This window comes from Myxine glutinosa, chromosome 1 (genome assembly GCF_964187855.1).
Source record: "Myxine glutinosa chromosome 1, kmMyxGlut1.1, whole genome shotgun sequence".
In the NCBI taxonomy this organism is placed as follows: Eukaryota; Metazoa; Chordata; class Myxini; order Myxiniformes; family Myxinidae; genus Myxine; species Myxine glutinosa.
In genome coordinates, this window is record NC_136261.1 from 132,956,552 (window position 1) to 132,976,309 (window position 19,758).

The 19,758-nt window shown below is 48.7% G+C and overlaps 1 protein-coding gene across 6 annotated transcripts in view; it reads left to right on the forward strand.

The window, feature by feature from the left end:
- Nucleotides 1-19,758, forward strand: part of ITFG2 (integrin alpha FG-GAP repeat containing 2) — a 143,594-nt gene that overhangs the window by 2,626 nt on the left and 121,210 nt on the right. For 5 of the 6 annotated variants that reach the window (XM_068118560.2, XM_078777236.1, XM_068118545.2 and 2 more), the window contains exons 2-3: nucleotides 5,817-5,912; nucleotides 13,344-13,385. In XM_068118560.2, the coding sequence (XP_067974661.1) occupies nucleotides 5,817-5,912; nucleotides 13,344-13,385 (138 nt within the window). Of the gene's footprint in view, nucleotides 1-4,311; nucleotides 5,913-13,343; nucleotides 13,386-19,758 lie in introns of all 6 variants that reach the window. The other variant, XM_078777227.1, reaches the window with a different exon arrangement.

Consider the following 19,758-nt stretch of genomic DNA (forward strand, 5'->3'; position numbering starts at 1 on the left):
GCAAGAGGTCTGTCAGATGCTTGTGATTAGCAGGTGGTGGCACATCTAAAGTCGCAAATGGTATGCCTGGAGCAGATCTGCATGACAAGGTTGTGGCCTGACATTGTCATCTGGTCAGGTACAACAAGGCAGGTAATCTTGGGCATATTGTCATTACCTTGGGAAGTGAACATGGAGGAGGAAAGTACAGTAAGCTGGAGGCAGAGTGTTGGGAGAAGGTTTGGCGAGTTTCTTATCAGCCATTTTGAAGTATGGTGTAGACGTTTTATTGTAATTCCTTTTTATGCATTTTTTACTCGACTTGGAGGAAGTTTCTGGAGGCTGGTCGAACAGTGGAGGTTGAGGTTGAGGTTGATTGATTGGTGGTTGTTTCAGCTCCAAAAAGGGGTCGTGACTGAGTGTGGAAAACATATAGAGATATGTGTTTGTGTGTATGGTTGTTGTTTTGAGCAGATACTCACCTTAACATTCGTCTTTGACTTAGAATCACAAATTATTCCTCTTCGCATTGGCCAGCAACCCGTTAAAATGTAACGATATGGGAGTTTTATGTAACAACGGTTGTTATATTTACATTTAAAATTACTGTAGCTGTAAACTTTTAAATGAAGAGCTCATTCTGAATTTGATTTGTTTAGGTGCTCGCAGAATGCAAGCAAAATCCACTTTAATCAAAGAGATAAAGCTCTTTCACAATCCAGTTCCTCAATAACATAAAGCTTAGATTTATTATACCTATATGTAGGATGAACCCGAGCATCTGCAAGTATGGCCCACTATTATACACATATCAATGCATGCACGCACACGCACATTGTACTAGCTGCCAAGAAAATGCCAGCGAAAATGAAGGGTTTTGGACTCTGCTGTGAAAACTGTTAATTTCACAAAAGCTACACCTTTGAATTCTCAAATTCTTAATGTACTGTGCATTGAAATGGATAGTGGTCATGCGCAACTTCTTCATACAGAAGTACGGTGATTCTCAAGAGGCAAATTACTTCCTAGTTTGTTTGAGCTATGTTCAGTGGTACAGCGATTTCTAACAGACCATCCATTCCAATTCGCAGGTTATTTTGGCGATGATCCATTCCGGCTCTCAGAATTGGCTTACCTCTCCCATATAATCGCAGGCCTAAATGAATTGAGCGCTGCGCTGCAGGGAGTTTTCGTGACTATATTGGATGTGTGAGACAAATCGATGCAATAATCAAGAAACTTGACTTATTTGCTCGTCGCGTAAAAAATAAGGATGACTTCAGTGCATTCCCAACATTGGAAAGCTTTTTGTCTAAAAATGAACTGGTTCTTGACTAAAAAAATTGCATTGAAGAACATGTTGCTCTCAAGAAACAATTTGACGACTACTTTCCAGAAGAATCCGAAACGAGCAACTGGATGTGCAATCCTCTTAGGAATGAAAACATTATGGTCAGAATTTTAAAGACATTTCCTATTTGAGTTTTGGATGAAAAGAACTGGAAAGCACCCATAACTTTCAGACAATCGGTGCGTTTTTTCATGACATTTGCTCCTATGTACCTGTGTGACACAGGATTTTCATCACTTACCACCCTCAAGTCTAGATACAGAAGCAGGAATGTGGAACCTGACGTAATGATAAAACTGACCAACATTACACCTGACTTCCCAGAACTTTACTCAAAAAACAGGTGCAGCCATCGCATTAGAAAGGTAAGACTAATGATATACAAATATGAGTTGTGAGCTTTGATTTGTAAAACAAAAAAAAGTTTATGAAGTGGTCCACCGAGACCATCAGCAATTTTAAATTGAATAAAAAGTTTGACAACCACTGTGCATCTGGAAGTATCTGGAAGCATCTGGAAACCGAGCAGCAGATTGAGTACCAACTACTGACTTGAGAATACGAAGTCAAAGAAACCAAAAAACTCTGCAATGGCAACAAGTTCGATCTGGAAACAGAGCAGCAGATTGAGTACCAACTACTGACTTGAGAATACGAAGTCAAAGAAACCAAAAAACTCTGCAATGGCAACAAGTTCTATTTTACAATCGACCATTCCTAGCATATTCTGTCTTCTACCGACTCCTCTCCGGCCTAGCTCCCCCAGCTCTGTCTGTGCTCTGTCCCCCAAATATTCCTGCAGGACGCACAAGATCTGCCAGAAACCTTCTTCCGGTGAAACTGCCAAAATCACTTTTTCATTCCTCTTTTCTCCCACCTCTGGAACAAACTCCCCCACTCTCTTCAATCCCACTCCTCCGTCCAGGTCTTTAAAACAGCTGTTCACCACCATCTCTTATCTTCCCCCATCCAAAACCTTGATCTTTTCTACCCCCGTTAATACACCCCAAATCCACCTTTTTCAAATTCCGTTTTTCTTTCCTGAACCTCCTAGTAGTGTTCATTTGTTTTATACCGTTTCCCCAAACTCCCCCCCACCCCCAGCCCTCTCTCTTCCACGGATCTACCACCATCCCTGTTCGCTACTGTTGATGTGCTTCCCCTCTCTCCAATTCTTGTCTCCCGCTCCCTTTATTATACGTTTTATGTGTTTTCTGTTTGTCTTTGTGTTTTATGTGTTGCTCTTACACGAACCTCGACTTTGTATACAAAAAAATCCTCTTGCTTCAAAGACTTTGTGAGGGCTTTGGACTGTAAATATGACGTCCAAAATCATTGCAAAATCATGCAGAATAGTCTCATCGGGACATATTTTTAAACCCAGGAGTACATCACTCTCAGGGGCTATTCCCTTGACAGTGATTGGAATTTGAATGCTGTTGTTCTTGGCACGTTGCATATGAAATCCAATCGTTCCCCATCCCCTAAAACCAAATAATAATAAATAAAAAAGATACTTGGAATCATATTCGATTCCATCGATTCCTAGAAAATAGTATTTGAAATCAAATTGATTCCAAAATTCTTGGAATTGCCCATCCTTATTAGCAACCAAGCGGATGAGTCGTTAGGTCTATGGCACGGCCTCGTTATGGGTTTAATCACCCTTATCCAATTTGTCCTTTAATGGATGTGCACAATTGCAATCATGATCAGAATTGACCTCTTTCTATACATAAACTGACGCATATCTTGTATCACAATTAAATTTCCTCATGTTTATTCTAACACATTCAATATGGGTGATAACTAACCTATCCTATGGAAAATTAGCCCCTTTCAGTCATTCATACAACAACACTGTACAGCATATATTAATATTTATTTATTTATTTAAACCACATCGTCGTGTTGCTGTACTTTACTTTTTATTTCCAAACTGCAGTCATTTACTGGCGCGTAATGTCACCGCACTGTCTATACATATATATATATATATATATATATATATATATATATATATATATATATATATATATATATATATACATATTGTTATGAATTTTGGGGCAGAATGATATATAGATCACTCAGATCTGTGTAGGTATCATGCTCCGACTGTCGTGAAGAAGAAGAACCATCTCATTGTACATAAGCAGGGACCTGTCTAGCCCGGATGTCGGATTAAGTGTATCTCTGTGGTCATACTAGGATGGCATTATGTTAAATGGAGTAGGGATTATGCTAATTCCCCTGTTCGTGAGTCCTGTGATTATCCATTGTCCCGTATAGCAACACACACAGACATGTAGAGTAGTTAAGCCCATTAGCACACACACTAATTAAATTCCCCCCCACAACAAAACTCACCGGAAGTCAGTTTGGGGCACTGCCGATGGAGCCGCAGCCAGCTACATCACCAACTGGCATAGCAACACTCATTGCTCAGGCAGGCCGAGAGCCATGCCCAGAAGGACTCGTGATTGGTCAAGGTAGGGGCAAGAAGCTGGCCACTGATTGGTGGAAGGAAGATACAAGGCAGGACGAAGGCCGCTGATTGGCAGAGTAAGGAAAGACTGGTGATTGGCCAGGGGCAGAGCAAAGAGCGACCCGCTGATTGGGAGGAGAAAGCTATGAACTGATTGGCCACCCACCGATGGCATGAGAGAGAAGTGACGTGGCCATTGGTGGAGAATTGAGCCTGTGATGTTGACTGGCAGAAAGAGAGAGGAGAGAGAGAGGAGAGAAGAGAGAGAGAGGAGAGAGAGATAGATAGATAGATAGATAGATATGAAGATGACTTAACGAGGGTTTGATAAAAGGTGAAGAGAGACCGACATTTTCCTTCTTGTTTTTGGATCCCTTCATGGTCTGACCTTGTTCCCTGCTGCCCTCGTGTTTCCTCGACCTCAACCTCTTGCCCCTCTCGTTCACCTTTGTCCTCAACTCTTGCTGACGGTGTTCCTTTGACGAGCAAAAAGCGGGGTCTCATCGAAGCGGCTGGGAGACGAGCTGCACACCTACCGCTCGAGACGGACGGTGGGGCCTGGAGAGCATGCGCGCGCGCCAGGGTCGAGCGGTCTTTCTACCAACCGGAGCCGCGTCCGGACTGCGCTTGGAGCCTGATGATCCTTGACACACCTCAGCCAGATTGAGATAAGCCCACACACAACGGTTCTTTTCTTTTAAATATTCCCCTGTGTCTGGTTCTGTGCGTAGGAGCGCTCCATTTTAGGAACATTATTTAGTAACCGGCGCGTTTCCTTGTTATCGGGTTCTGTTAAATACCAGTTATTTTCTTTTTTACACTTTAATTCCGTTTTTTCGTGTGAGTTCATTTCCTACACGATCGGAGCGGCCACGCAAGACTGACAGGTAAAAGCTTCCCGCTTCTTCTTCTTCTCTCTTCTTCCTGCGCGTAGATATAAAATCCGTATTTGATCGTCGCCTCAAAGTTGACGCTTGATTTGCCATCCGTGGCTTACTCTCGTTCTTAACTGAGAGCAGTCCACACGACATGTATAATATAATATACATGTGAGACAATAAATAACCCCCTTGTGAGCTGACAGTCATCTCTTGAGGTTGTAGTTCAGCCCTCTGCTGAATCCAAACTTTATTTTCTAGTACTGAAAGTTACAGGTCGAGATTTGGGAAACCCCTCTGGAAGCCCCCGATCCAAAATCAAAAAAATGTAAGACTGTGCGATCCTGCGGACCATCGAGTGGAAGGGCTGTATCGGGTTTTAGGGCAATTGGTTGGTAAGTAAGGGATGAGTAGGGATCTGAAGTTTTAGAGGGTAACCCCTTCCCCCCCCCCCCTCCCCCTTTTCCTCCCTGGAAGCCCCCATGATCCAAAATTGAAAAATATTGCATCCCGATTGATTGTGTGGGCTATTGTCTTGTATTCATGTGTCAAGTTTCAGAACAATCAGGCAGGTGATAAGGGAGGTCTGCAGTTTTGCCATTGACTGGGTATAGAACCATTCAGACTGGGTACATTTTTTTTGTTACCCAAGTCATTCACGAACCGGCTGTCAATGCCTGAAGTCCAAAATTTTTAATCCTTACATTATTTGCTAAATGGTATCCCCGCCCACGTCAAACTATCCTCTTCAACTAAAGTATCAAACAAGCCTGGCTAAGCCATTGTTAGACTATCGGTCTTTTTTATATTAGCATTATTAGCATTTAATATAACGAGATTCAGAGCATCACCAACATCATGAAGATAGACTTGACCAAAAAAAAAAAAACTTTGGGGAAATCATAGCCTGTATGGTTTAGGATGTAGGTGAGAACGCCAATTCTCTCTATGTAAATGTATATCGTATAGCGCAATCTTGTGGATGTTTGTATTGCAAGTCATGTTAAAATATGCCAAAAAACACCAAAAACGTGGGGGAATTGAGTCCTCCAGCAGGTGGGGTTATTTGATCATGTTGATAACAAGCATTGCTGTGTATTTACTTTTTGGTTTCCTGTAGTTGAACGAGTTGCTTGTCGGTGATACAAGTGGAAAACTGAACATTTACAAGCATGATGGGACAAAACCTTTTTATTCCTGTTCTTCACTCGGAATGGTAAGAATGAAGTCTGTTTATGTTATTTTGCATTGTGTATACTGTATATCGAAGCAATTTGTGTTTTTCCCTGCTCTTGCAAAGCGAAAACAGGGTTAAGGTTAAGCAATCGGTTGCGTACTTACGTGCGTACGTACGTGTGGCGTACTACGTACATGTCTGCGTTTTTTTAAAATTCATTTTATCAGCAACCATTAGTCTAACTGACCTGAAATTTTGCACCATGGGAGCGCTTCCTCCTGCAGAATATTTAGTGATAATTATGACGTCATATATCACGTGGTACGTGCACCATCTTGGAAAAACGTTGCCCCTCTATATCTTCGAAACCGCTCCATGGAAAAAATGGAAACGTGGCTCATTGTAAAGAAATTCGCATGAGGAATAGGTGTTGTTAACGATTACCTCATTGGTGCCTTAATTATGACGTCATAATTCTACAATTGCAATGCTTAGTCTGATTAGTTTGAAATTTATTGAGTATGATCTACGCAGCAATACTATTGGAGAATGTAAATGTATGATTGGTCACATGGTCTGGCAGCCATATTGAATCAAAGAAGGAAACCCTTAAAAAACAGAAGTGTTGGCTCGCACCAAGTTGACCGCGCAGGGTAAGTATTCTGTGAATACCATCTAGTTACCTCTGCCACCAAAGGTGGATGGAGGTTATGTTTTCACTCCTGTCTGTCTGTTTATTTGTTTGTCCGTGAACAAAATATCTCGAAAAGTTGTGGACGGATTCGGACGAAATTTGGAAGAGATTGGTTGGTAAGTGACACTGACGAGGACAATTTTATTTTTTTTTGGCAAGGTCAAAATGACAAGTGACCAGTGACAAGGACAAAATGATTCAATTTTGGTTAAGATCCGGATTCGTATCTGGCTACGAGAATTTTTTTAAGTGATTCTTCACCATTGGGAGATTGGGCCAAAAACGATACATAGCAGGATATCTCAAAAAGTTGGAGACGGATTTGGACGAAACTTGTTGGACAGGTTGTGTGTGTGACAAGGAAGAATCGATTCAATTTTGGTGAAGATCCGGATCCAGCTAGTAGAATTTTTGAAGTGATTCTTCACCATTGAGTGATATGGCCAACCAGGTGGAGGTACGCTCTCTACTGAGTGCCGTTCTAGTTTTAAATCTGTTATGTGCTGCTCCTCCTTCAATCCTGACAAATCTCACACTCTTACGATGTCTCTCCGAAAAGACCGACTGGACAACCCTCCCATCCACTTTCTGAATAATCCTCTCCAAGAAGTTCGGTCACTCAAGCTTTTGGGTCTCACTATCTGCCATGATCTTTCCTGCGAAAACCACATTTCAAATCTGGCCTCCAAAGCAGTCGCCGACTGGGCATCCTCCTACGTGCGAAGTCCTTCCTTTGCACACCTGAGCTCCTCACCACATACAAGGCTTTCATCCGCAGCTCAATGGAATACTGCTCTCCCCTATGGGCTGGTGCTCCTGCCTCACACCGAGCTCGTCTTCACGCTGTTGAAACCAAAGCGTTCAGAATCATTGGAATCTCCCGCGATGAAGCTAACTCCAAGGGCCTTTCACTCACTCACCGCAGGCAGGTTGGTGGTCTTTCCGTCTTCTACCGACTCCTCTCTGGCCTTGCCCCCCCAGCTCTCTCTGGGCTCTGTCCCCCAAATATTCCTACAGGTTGCACAAGATTTGCCTGCAACCCTCTTCTGGTTAAACTGCCAAAATCAAGACTTTCTGCTCACCTTCACTCCTTCATTCCTCTTTTCTCCCGCCTCTGGAACAAACTCCCTCGCTCTCTTCAATCCCACTCCACCCTCCAGGTCTTTAAAACAGCTGTTCACCACCATCTCTTATCTTCCCCCATCCAAAACCTTGATCTTTTCTACCCCTGCTAATTTCACCCCAAATCCTACACTTTTTTGAAATACCAACTTCTGTCCTGGAAGTCCTTGGTCTCCTTGTGTTTTATACCTCTCCCCCCCCCCCCCCCTTCCCACGCCTCCTCCCCCCATGCCCTCTCCCTCCCACGCTTCTCCCTGCTCTCAGGTGTTGTGCTTGTGTGCTTCCCCTCCTCTCCCCATCTTGTCTTCCGCTCCCTCTTTTTGAATGTTTTGTTTGTCTGGTTGATTTGTTTGTGGAATAAATGTTAGCTCTTTCACGAGCCTCGATTCAGTATACAAAAAAAATATATAAAAAAAATGTGTTGCTTATATTGTAACTTATAAACTCCTGCCCCTTCTGTTTTGCAACACATGTTTTAAATAATTGAGGGTAGTACTTATAATGGAATGACAAACTACAGTTGACTTCTTGAAGGCTGGTGTATTTCTCCACTGGTGGACAGGTAGAGCAATGGATGGAATCAACAGAATGTTAATTCTGGTATAGTAACCCCCATGGTAAACGAGAAGTTAGCTTTTCAGGTGTTAACCCTATATCATACCTTTCTTCCACTATTAAAGGTTAACGTCGAAAACATGTTTATTCTTGCTTCCCATGGCGGTTGGGATACCTATATTAATCAACGTCTTGTTCATTCCATCCATAATCGTTTCATGTTCATCAGCAAAGTAAGAATTAATTTATTTGTTATCCTAACATTGACATTGGTTTGATTCCTTGTTCCCATTATAATTTATGATATATTTTTTTCTGAAATCATTGTAAGTGTATTGCAATTTGTTTGCATACTTTTAGCGTATGAACTCAATCCGCATTGATTTATTGCTCATTGTTGGAAGAAAGGCCCAATACAAGCTTAAGTGTAACTTGTCCTGCACTGGATGCTCTGTGTGAATGGAATTGTTGAAGTGAATCATCCAATCATGAAGTTGTGATGTGGCCTTACACAAGCTCTATTATGCAACTTGTTACGCTTATTAAATGTGAGATTGTGGCGGACACGAAAGCCCACTGGCGTGGTGACATCATTCCGCGCACCAAGTGGGCGGCGGCCACGCCCGAGGGGTAGGCGTGGCCTCAGGATATACACTGGGCGCGCAGCCCGGAGCAGGCCAGTGCTACAGTGACCTCTTTGAATAAAGAACATTAAACTTACCGCGTTGTCCGCTTCCTCCTTGGTAGCAAGTCGCACGCGTAGCACCGCGTGCTTCATTGGTGACATTCGAGTCAGCCATCGCTGACCACCCGAAACCGCCGCAACAATGGCTACCAACGCGGTCTCCATCAAGCTCCCCGAATTCTGGGAGTCACAAGCCGAAGTTTGGTTCCTGCAGGCGGAAGCCCAGTTCCGACTTCGAGGCATCACGGTGGACGAGACCATGTACTGCCACATGGTCGCCGCCCTCGGGCCCGGCACGGCCACCCGCGTCGTATCGGTCCTAAGGGATCCACCTGCAAACGGCAAGTACGAGGCGGTCAAGCGTCTCCTCCTCGCCGCGTTCGGCCTTACGGTGGATGCACGAGCCGATCGCCTCTTGGACTTCCCCGAGATCGGGGACACGTGACCGTCGGTCCGTATGGACCATATGCTGTCGCTCATGGGCGACGAAACCCCGAACGCTCTATTCCGGGCGTTATTTCGATGCCAGCTGCCAGCACGAGTCCGCCTCGCTTTGGCTGGTTCCACGTTAACGGAACCCCGTGCGCTCGCTGCCGAGGCCGACAAATACTACGCGGCTTTGGACACGCAGGCGAGTCTTGGCGCGGTTGCTGCTCCCGAGGCTCCCGAGGCTTTCCCCGATGCACCGCACCTCGTGTCCGCCGCCACGCCCACCACCACCGCCGCCGCGAAGAAAACCGCGGCCTCCGATGCCGCAGCTGCCCGCCTGGTGTTTCTTCCACGCCAAGTTCGGCCACGAGGCTCGGCAGTGTCGCCCGCCGTGCTCATTCGGCAGGTCGGGAAACGGGCGAGCCGGCGCTCGGTGGCAACGGTGAGCGTCGGCAATTCAAACAGCCTTCTGTACATAACGGACACCTTGTCCGGGCGCCGTTACCTGTGCGACACGGGGGCGCAGGTGAGTGTCGTTCCTGCCGGTACGTCCGACAAGCACACCGCGGGCCGAGGTCCCGCGCTGCTTGCGGCCAATGGTACGTCTATACACACATACGGAAAACGCTGTCTCTCTCTGCGGTTCGGAGGGCAGGTTTTCCGTTGGTCGTTCGTTACGGCCGACGTGCCCATGGCACTGCTCGGCGTGGACTTCTTATGTGCTAATGGATTACTGGTCGATGTAAAGCTCAGAAGGCTTGTGCAGGCTGAGACGTTCAGCTCGCTCACGTGCGCGCTGCCCGCCTCGTTGAGCGGCTCACCGAGCGGCTTGCTGAGCGGTTCCGTTCCGGCCAGGTTCATCTGTACGCTTCCGGCAGCGGACGAATTTGCCCGCCTCCTCGCGGGTTTCCCGGCCCTCACGCGGCCCACCTTCTCGGCGGGGACCGTCAAGCACGGGGTGGAACATCGCATCCCCACCGCCTGGCCACCGGTCTATGCCCGGACACGCCGCCTCGAGCCGACGAAGCTCGCCGTAGCTAAAGCGGAGTTCGCTACGCTGGAGCGGCTCGGCATCGTACGGCGCTCCGAGAGCACGTGGGCGTCCCCGCTCCACATCGTGCCCAAGCCCGGCGGGGGATGGCGACCGTGCGGGGACTACCGGCGCCTCAACGACGCCACCACCCCCGACAGCTACCCCGTCCCCCACATCCAGGACTTCTCCGCCCGGTTGGCGGGGATGTCCTTCTTTTCAAAGGTGGACCTCGTACACGGCTACCATCAGGTCCCTGTCAGGCCGGAGGACATCCCGAAGACGGCTGTCATCACGCCATTCGGGCTTTTCGAATTTCTTCGGATGCCCTTCGGTTTGAAAAATGCGGCTCAGGCGTTCCAGCGCCTCATGGACAGCGTCTTGCGCGGCTTGGATTTTTTGTACGTCTACCTGGACGACATCCTCGTCGCCAGCGCGTCCCGCAAAGAGCACCTTCGTCACCTCCGCACGCTCTTCGAACGTCTGGGCCAGCACGGCCTGATCGTGAACCCCGCCAAGTGCCGGTTCGGTGTCGCTGAAATCGACTTTTTGGGGCACTGCGTCACCAGGCACGGGGCCGTCCCCCTACCGGCCAAGGTGGAGGCGGTGAAGGGATTTCCGCGCCCCCGCACGATCAAGGGGCTCCAGGAGTTCCTTGGGCATGGTAAACTTTTACCATCGGTTCCTGCCCCGCATCGCCCAGCTCCTACGCCCCTTACACGAGGCCCTTCGAGGGAAGCCGGGCAAAGGTGACGTTACCTGGACCGAGCAGATGGACGCGGCGTTCTCGGGCGCGAAGCTCGCCTTGGCCAACACCACCATGCTCGCGCACCCGGCGCCCGATGCACCGATCGCCCTCACCACCGACGCCTTGGACTACGCGGTGGGCGCGGTGCACGAGCAATGGGTGCGTGGTGCTTGGCAACCGCTGGCATTCTTCAGCCGGCAGCTTTGCCCGCCCGAACGCCGTTACAGTACCTTCGACCGCGAGTTGCTTGGGCTTCACCTGGCGGTCAGGCACTTCCGCCATCTGCTCGAGGGCCGTGCGTGCACGGCCTTCGTCGACCACAAGCCGCTGGTTTTCGCGATGGGCAAGGTCGCCGAGCCGTGGTCGGCCCGGCAACAGCGTCACCTCGCGGCCGTGTCTGAGTACACGACGGACATCCGACATGTCGCGGGAAAGGACAACCCGGTGGCCGACTGCCTTTCCCGGGCCGTCGCCCACGCAGTCCACCTTGGCATCGACTATGCCCGGATGGCGGCAGACCAGGCCGCCGACCCCGGGGTCCAGGCCTTGCGGACTGCCGTCACGGGCCTCCGCGTCACCGAGGTGCCCTTCGACGGCGCGGCACGGCCCTCGTTTGCGACGTCTCCCTCGGGCGGCCTCGCCCCATCGTGCCCGCAGGCTGGCATCGCCAGGTTTTTGACGCCATCCACGGCCTGTCCCACCCTGGCACGAAGGCCTCCCAGAGGTTGGTCGCCGACAAGTTTGTCTGGCATCGCCTCCGTAAGGCCGTCCGCGGCTGGACCAGGACGTGCCTCGCGTGCCAGCGCGCGAAGGTGCACTGGCATACCCAGGCCCCATTGGCCCCGTTTACGGTGCCGGCACGTAGGTTCGACCACGTGGACCTGGTGGGACCTCTGCCACCCCTCGCGGGGTTTCACCCATGTCCTTACCATGGTGGACCGCACCACCCTGTGGCCGGAGGCCGTGCCTTTGGCGGTGACGATGGCGGCAGACGTCGCGCAGGCATTCATCGCCACCTGGGTCGCCCAGTTCGGCGCCCCCTCGGACATCTCGTCCGACCGCGGCTCCCAGTTCACCTCGGAGCTCTGGGCCGCGGTCGCGCGGGGGCTCGGGGTCCAGCTGCACCGAACCACGGCCTACCACCCCCAGGCCAACGGCCTGTGCGAGCGGTTCTACCGCTCGTTGAAGGCCGCGCTCCGGGCCACTCTCCGCGACGGCAGCTGGGTCGACAGGCTCCCCTGGGTCCTGCTGGGCCTTCGGACGGCGCCCAAGGAGGACCTGCGCGCATCCGCGGCGGAGTTGGTCTTTGGACAACCGCTGCGGGTGCCGGGCGAGTTCCTCCCCGACCCCACGGCACCTTGGTCCGCGGCGCAGGAGCGTTCTGCGCTGCAGGAGACCGCCCGGAGGTTCGCCCCGGTGCCGACGGCGCACCACGGGCACCCTCCTACACACGTCGCCCCAGAGCTTCGCACCGCGGAGTACGTCTTCGTCCGGCACGACGCCCACCGGACACCACTGCGGCCCCCGTACGACGGGCCTTTCCACGTGCTGGAGACAGGGGTGAAACATTTCACCCTGGACATCGGCGGCACTCCTGACCGGGTCTCCATAGACCGCCTCAAGCCGGCCCACCTCGACGTGGACCACCCACCGCCGGTGGCTCGCCCCCTACGTCGGGGCCGCCCCCCTACGGGCGGACCCCCGGCACCACCCAGCACCGCAGGCATGCCGCCCCCCGGTCCGGCACCCATCCCGGGTACAGCCGGGGGCATCCCACCTGGCATCCCTGCACCCCGGACGCCGCCGGTCGCCAGAGGGCGCTTCGGCGGGGTCATCCGTTTGCCCCGCAAACTGGCCCTCCAGGTGCGCGGGAATTCTGGTGGGGGGGTGCGTGTGGCGGACACGAAAGCCCACTGGCGTGGTGACATCATTCCGCGCACCAAGTGGGCGGCGGCCACGCCCGAGGGGTAGGCGTGGCCTCAGGATATACACCGGGCGCGCAGCCCGGAGCAGGCCAGTGCTACAGTGACCTCTTTGAATAAAGAACATTAAACTTACCGTGTTGTCCGCTTCCTCCTTGGTCGCAAGTCGTGCGCGTAGCACCGTGTGCTTCAAGATCTCTTTCTCATCGGGGCAGAAAATATCACTTTATTTTGCTGCTTATGCAAATGCAAAATGCCTAATAAAATTGTTTCCGTTTTTTTCAGATCACCTGTGTTGGAGTGGGAGATGTATGCAATAAGGGAAAGGTAAGCATTATGTTGCTTTGCCATTTTATCCAATGTTATGAAATTTCTTCTCTGAATCACTTTATACTTAGTCCGTGCAAAATTCCAGCAGGTAGTGATTTGGGATTATGAGGTGGCATGGGGATTAAAAGGAATTAAATAAATTAATAAATAGATAGTATGTAGACAGATAATATTTTGGACAAGGTGGAATATTGTAACCTGATGTTACTCAGCCACCTCCGATGAGCACATTTGTTTTACTCGTACATCCCACGATAAAACGGTTCACATGAAAGGTCACGTGAAATAATTATTAATTATTGATATAGAAAATTTACCCTTTCAGGACCTTAGGTGAGATCATAACGCTGGTTCTTCTCTAAACGGCCTGTCAACACTAAGTTGGCGGTGGGCTTTGGGGGGCTATATACAGTAATTGAGGACCACAATCGGTTTTCTATTTGCATAATTTATCTTGACTAAAGGATGCACCATGGTAACCAGTCTAGTTATAACTTTGGTCCTTGTCTATTTTACAGGCATAAATTTTTTTTTTTTTTTACCTTTTTTGGTATACAAAGTCGAGGATTGTGGAAGAGCTTTAACACTGAATGGATCAGGATGCAACAGAACCAAAGGAACAGCAGAAAGAGGGGAGTGGGAGTAGGACACCAACAGCAGCATGGAATGCCGAACTAGAGGGAGACTTCGAAAAATAGGGGATGTTGGGAGGAATGAGGGGTAGGAGAGGATGTATGGGGTGACAATATGGGTACAGAAATAAACTGTCAGGAAGTACCTGGAGGGGACAGACAGACAGACAGACAGTCAGGAAGGACAGAAAGAAAGACCACATCACAGTTTGTGCAGTGTTTCTCTCTATGGTATGTTAGCCATAGATGGTTGGTCAAGACTATGAGCATCTGAATCCCTCAGTAACTTGGCAGCATCCCAGTCTCAGGGCATATTGTGTTTGTGGTTAAAAAAAAAATTATGGGATCACAGAAAAGAAATGTTTGCCACAGGCACAGCACCCATCGGTTGGTCGGGCTGGTGTCTGCTGATTGGCAACACACACCGTGGATACAACAATGTTGAATAAAAGGTGTTGGGTCACAACAGGATACAGCCTGAGCAAAGCTCCGGGATCAGGAATCGATCTCATACAGCATCCCATCACTACAAACAGCATTTCTGCCACCTTGACTCTCAGTTAACCAGACAGCTCTCTGTCCACAATGTTCTCTTGCAGCTGTCTTGTACCTTGCCAGCATTATACTCGCATCTTTGATCTAGAATTCCGTGCCTTAGTAGTGGATCAGAAGCTGGGAGAATCGTCCACTTTTTTTACACCTTGGGCCACGCTCATGTGTCTTTAACTAGTTTTGTACCCAGAAGATTTGTTTTTAACTCTTTGTTTGCGCAGTCTGCTCAAGTGCTTGAAAGTTTGGATTTTTAATAATTCAGGGCTTTTAAAGGGTTTGTTTCTTGTACAATACTCCAATGTAGAACATTTGTAGCACAATTGCATTGTCAAGGGTTTGAATGAGCAAGATAATAAAGACTTTAACAATGGAACAACATTGCAAGACTACTGTCAATCACTAACACTTTCACATTTGGCAACCATTGTGTACACTCCATGACACCCCCACCCCTAGCTCCATTGTGTACAACCCCCACCCCTAGCTCAATTGTGTACAACTGCCCCCCCCCCCCCCAGCTCCATTGTGTAAACTCCATGACACCCCCACCCCTAGCTCCATTGTGTACAACCCCCACCCCCCAGTTCCAGTGTTTACAACCCCCATCCCCATCTCCATTGTGTACAACCCCCACCCCCCAGTTCCAGTGTTTACAACCCCCATCCCCAGCTCCATTGTATTTGTGTACAACCCCCATCCCCAGCTCCATTGTATTTGTGTACAACCCCCATCCCCAGCTCCATTGTGTACAACCCCCATCCCCAGCTCCATTGTGTACAACCCCCACCCCCCAGCTCCATTGTTTACAACCCCCACCCCCCAGTTCCAGTGTTTACAACCCCCATCCCCAGCTCCATTGTGTACAACCCCCACCCCCCAGCTCCATTGTTTACAACCCCCATCCCCATCTCCATTGTGTACAACCCCCACCCCCCAGTTCCAGTGTTTACAACCCCCATCCCCAGCTCCATTGTATTTGTGTACAACCCCCATCCCCAGCTCCATTGTGTACAACCCCCACCCCCCAGCTCCATTGTGTACAACCCCCAGCTCCATTGTGTACAACCCCCAGCTCCATTGTGTACAATCACGCATCTCTGCTCACTTTCACTCCTTCATTCCTTTTTTCTCCCGCCTCTGGAACAAACTTCCTCACTCTCTTCAATCCCACTCCTCCCTCCAGGTCTTTAAAACAGCTGTTCACCACCATCTCTTATCTTCCCCCATCCAAAACCTTGAGCTTTTCTACCCCCGCTAATTTCACCCCAATTCCACCTTTTTGAAATACCAACTTCTGGCCTGGAAGTCCTTGGTGTCCTTGTGTTTTATACTTCTCCCACCCCCCCCCCCCCCTTCCCACGCCTCCTCCCCCCAAGCCCTCTCCCTCCCACACATCTCCCTGCTCTCAAATGTTGTGTTTGTGTGCTTCCCCTTCTCTCCCCATCTTGTCTTCCGCTCCCTCTTTTGATATATTTTGTTTGTCTGGTTGATTTGTTTGTGAAATAAATGTTAGCTCTTTCACGAGCCTCGATTCAGTACACAAAAAAAAAAGAAAACTCCACCCCCCAGCTCCATTGTGTACAACCCCCACCCCCCAGCTCCATTGTGTACAACCCCCATCCCCAGCTCCATTGTGTACAACCCCCATCCCCAGCTCATAACAATATCTCAAGTACAATAGCCCTTTATGATATATGTTATTTTGCTGTGGAAAGCCAAGTATTTCACATTATGTTGGGAGCTGTTATACCACATTCATAACTTTACTTATGTTTAATTCCTCTGAGGGGACTTGCTTGCTGTCGGTTCAATAGAATTTACATCCCAGAAGAATACATTGGTTGTCAAGTACATTTAATCAGTGATGATTATTTATTTTTTCTATCTGTACCTTGCGAGGCTGGTGCTTTGGTGCGCTGTGCATAAGGGATTTGTAAATCCTCACATTAGCGTCAACAGTATGTTTCTTCAATGTCCACTTTTTTTCGATCACACGATAATAATGTCTCAGATCGGCACTGTCGTGATGTGCTGTGCCATATAGATCATTGTTTGGAACAAAGGCAAGCAAATAATGTTGTACACAAGCTCAGCATGCGTCTTAGTGGTTTTGACAGCACAAAAAACAGGTTGTTGACCTAATATTCCTAGCTTGCGTCGCATGTTCTTTGCAATTGCACCTAAAATCAAATATCTGGTTGTACATGTGTGCCTCGGAATTTTTATGAGATTGGTGACTTTAAAAAAAGTCAGAAGATGAGAGCTGTGCAACTCCTCCTCCTTTCATATGCAGCACATGGTTATGGGTTGCATCATTTGATGGGTATGCAGCCATGCCACTAAAGCAGTCCCCCCTGGAGATTAGAACAGGAATTTTGGATTTGGACAAGGTGTCGCGATGGATCACCTACTTTGCATGAAGGAAAACGTGGGATCTTTAATGTCAATCAATTACCGTATTTTCACACAAATAACTCGCACCTGGTATATCACTGTGTGGACCTCTAACATCCGAGGTCTCTGGTCTAACCTGACAGATCTCTCAATCCAGGCCGCTGCCGATAAAGCATACATCATCTGTTTAACAGAATCCTTCCTACCATAGGACGTCCCTGACTCCTTAGTGTCTCTCCCCAGTTATTGTCTCCTCCGATTTGATAGGCCTGAACCATGCCCTGGTGGAGGAGTTTCACTCGACATCAATAACACAATTTCTCACTGCCCCTGTTTTCTCACTGAACCTCACACCTCCCAACCCACAGGGGTACCTCTGGCTGCCACGTCACCTCCACTCCCACCTCTTGTTCATCTGTGTGTTGTACCATCCTCCTAACAGTGATGACTCAATCTACATCTCTCTCACAGACAAAATGACCAAACTTTTAACAATTCATCCAAACTCTGTCTTCCTCATATGGAGATTTCAATTGTCATCATTCAAATTGCCTGGTGTTTGTATCTCTCTCACCAGCCATGGCACTTCAGCAAAGGACCTCTGTGACTCGATGGGACCTAATCGATCTGTAAACATTCCAACCCAGTTTCTTCCAATGGAATATCCTCCTTTCTGGACTTGGTGATAACTAAATTTTCCACAAAAGTGCGCTGCTCTTCCTTTGTTACAATTGGTTCATCTGATCATATGCTTGTGAAAGTCAGCATCTCTCTGGTTATTCTCAGAGCTGCCTCAATGCCGGAAAGTCTGGAATTTCACTCAAACAGAATGACAGGGACTGCAAGCATCCTTCTCTCTTTCGGACTGGTCTCACATATCTATTTCCCTTGATGTTAACTCAGCCTGGGAATTTTTCCACAGAAACTGCTCTCTCTCATGAACACATTCATCCCATCCCATCTTCAATTATCTCTCCCGCCAATGGTACACTGAATCCTGTGGCGAGACAGTTGCTCTGAAACAACTTGCCTTCTCATCCTCGAAGGCCAATCCGACTGAAGGCAATCTCAGTGCATTCCAAAAAAATCCGCAACAATTGTGTCCGCACTCAGGAGAGCCAGAAAACAACATCTGTCCAACCTCAATAATGAACTTTCAAACTTGTCTCCCTCCTCAATAACCTGGTGGCACCTTGTTTAGTCCGTCTCTGGTGTATGCTTCCGCCCCATCTCTTCCCTCTTCAAATGCCACCACAGCCGACTCCACTCGTGAGAAAGCCGAATGCCTCAATTCCTTGTTTCTTTCCAATTGTTGTGTCCCCAACCTCTTACTCTCAGTACCTCGGAATTTTTAGTCTCAGTACCCCTGGTCTCTATTTATTTAGCACCTGAGAAGGTGGAGAATGTTGTTTCAACATATGACTGACTGCTGCTGGACCAGCTGGCATCAGCTCACCTGTCCTAAAAACCTGCTCTGCTGGTCTTGCACATCCTCTCTCTGCCAGTTTCACCCTATCACTTGCCCTAGTTCATCCTCCATCTGCTTGGAAATCCACCAACATCACTGCCTTACCACTGTAAAAACTGATTCCCTTAACTACAGAGCAATCGGCTTACTTCCATTAATCAGCAAGGTCATGGAATCAATCATCGTAGTTGAATGAATGAATGAATGAATGATCGTTTTAAGGCGATTTTTTTCCCCGCTACAGTGGGGGTTAGCCTTGTGGGCCCCCATGACAATCATGGTTCCCTGTTTGAGGCAATGTTTTTATGGCCGGATGCCCTTAACCGCCAAGCCAACACCACGCCAACACCAACGCTCTGAATCCATCATCGTAGTTGATATTAAATATATATTTTTCTCCATAACGTCATCTCAGATCACCAATTTGGATTCAGACCAGGTCACTCCACCTTTGACATGCTGCTTCTACTCACCCAACAATTGATGGAGCCCTCAATGTCAGACATGAGATCAGAGCCGTCTCTTTAGACATATCTCATGCTTTTGCTAAAATCTGGCATTCATCCTGCCTTACTCTCCAAACTCCAGTCTGGACATGCTGCTTCTGCTGTCTCAACAATGGATGGAGGTCCTCAATGCCAAACAGGAAATCAGAGCTGTCTCCCTTGACATATCAAGGGCCTTTGATACGGTCTGGCACCCAGCTCTGCTCACCAAACTCTCCTCCTATGGTATCCATGGAAATCTCCATGCATGGCTTGCGGACTTCCTCTCTGGTCGTAGTCAACGTGTGGCCCTGAATGGATTTCTCTCATCTCCCCTTCCTGTTCAGGCTGGAGTTCCCCAAGGAAGTGTGCTGGGCCCTGTGCTTTTTCTGGTCTTTATCAATGATCTCTCTGACTCTCTGGAAAATCCTCTCTATCTCTTTGCTGATGACTCCACTCTCTGCCGCTCCATTCCTCTTCCCTCAGATCGGCAGTCTGCAGCCTCCTCACTCTCTGAAGACCTGGACAAAATCACAGACTGGTCAAACAAGTGGAACATGTCTTTCAATCCTGACAAATCTCACTCTCTTACTATGTCTCTCCGAAAAGATCGACTGGACAACCCTCCCATCTACTTTCTCAACAATCCTCTCCAAGAAGTTCTGTCACTCAAGCTTTTGGGTCTCACTATCTGCCATGATCTTTCTTGGGAAAACCACATTTCCAAGCTGGCCTCCAAAGCCAGTCGCCGACTGGGCATCCTCCGTCGTGCGAAGTCCTTCCTCGGCACACCTGAGCTCCTCACCACATACAAGGCTTTCATCCGCAGCTCAATGGAA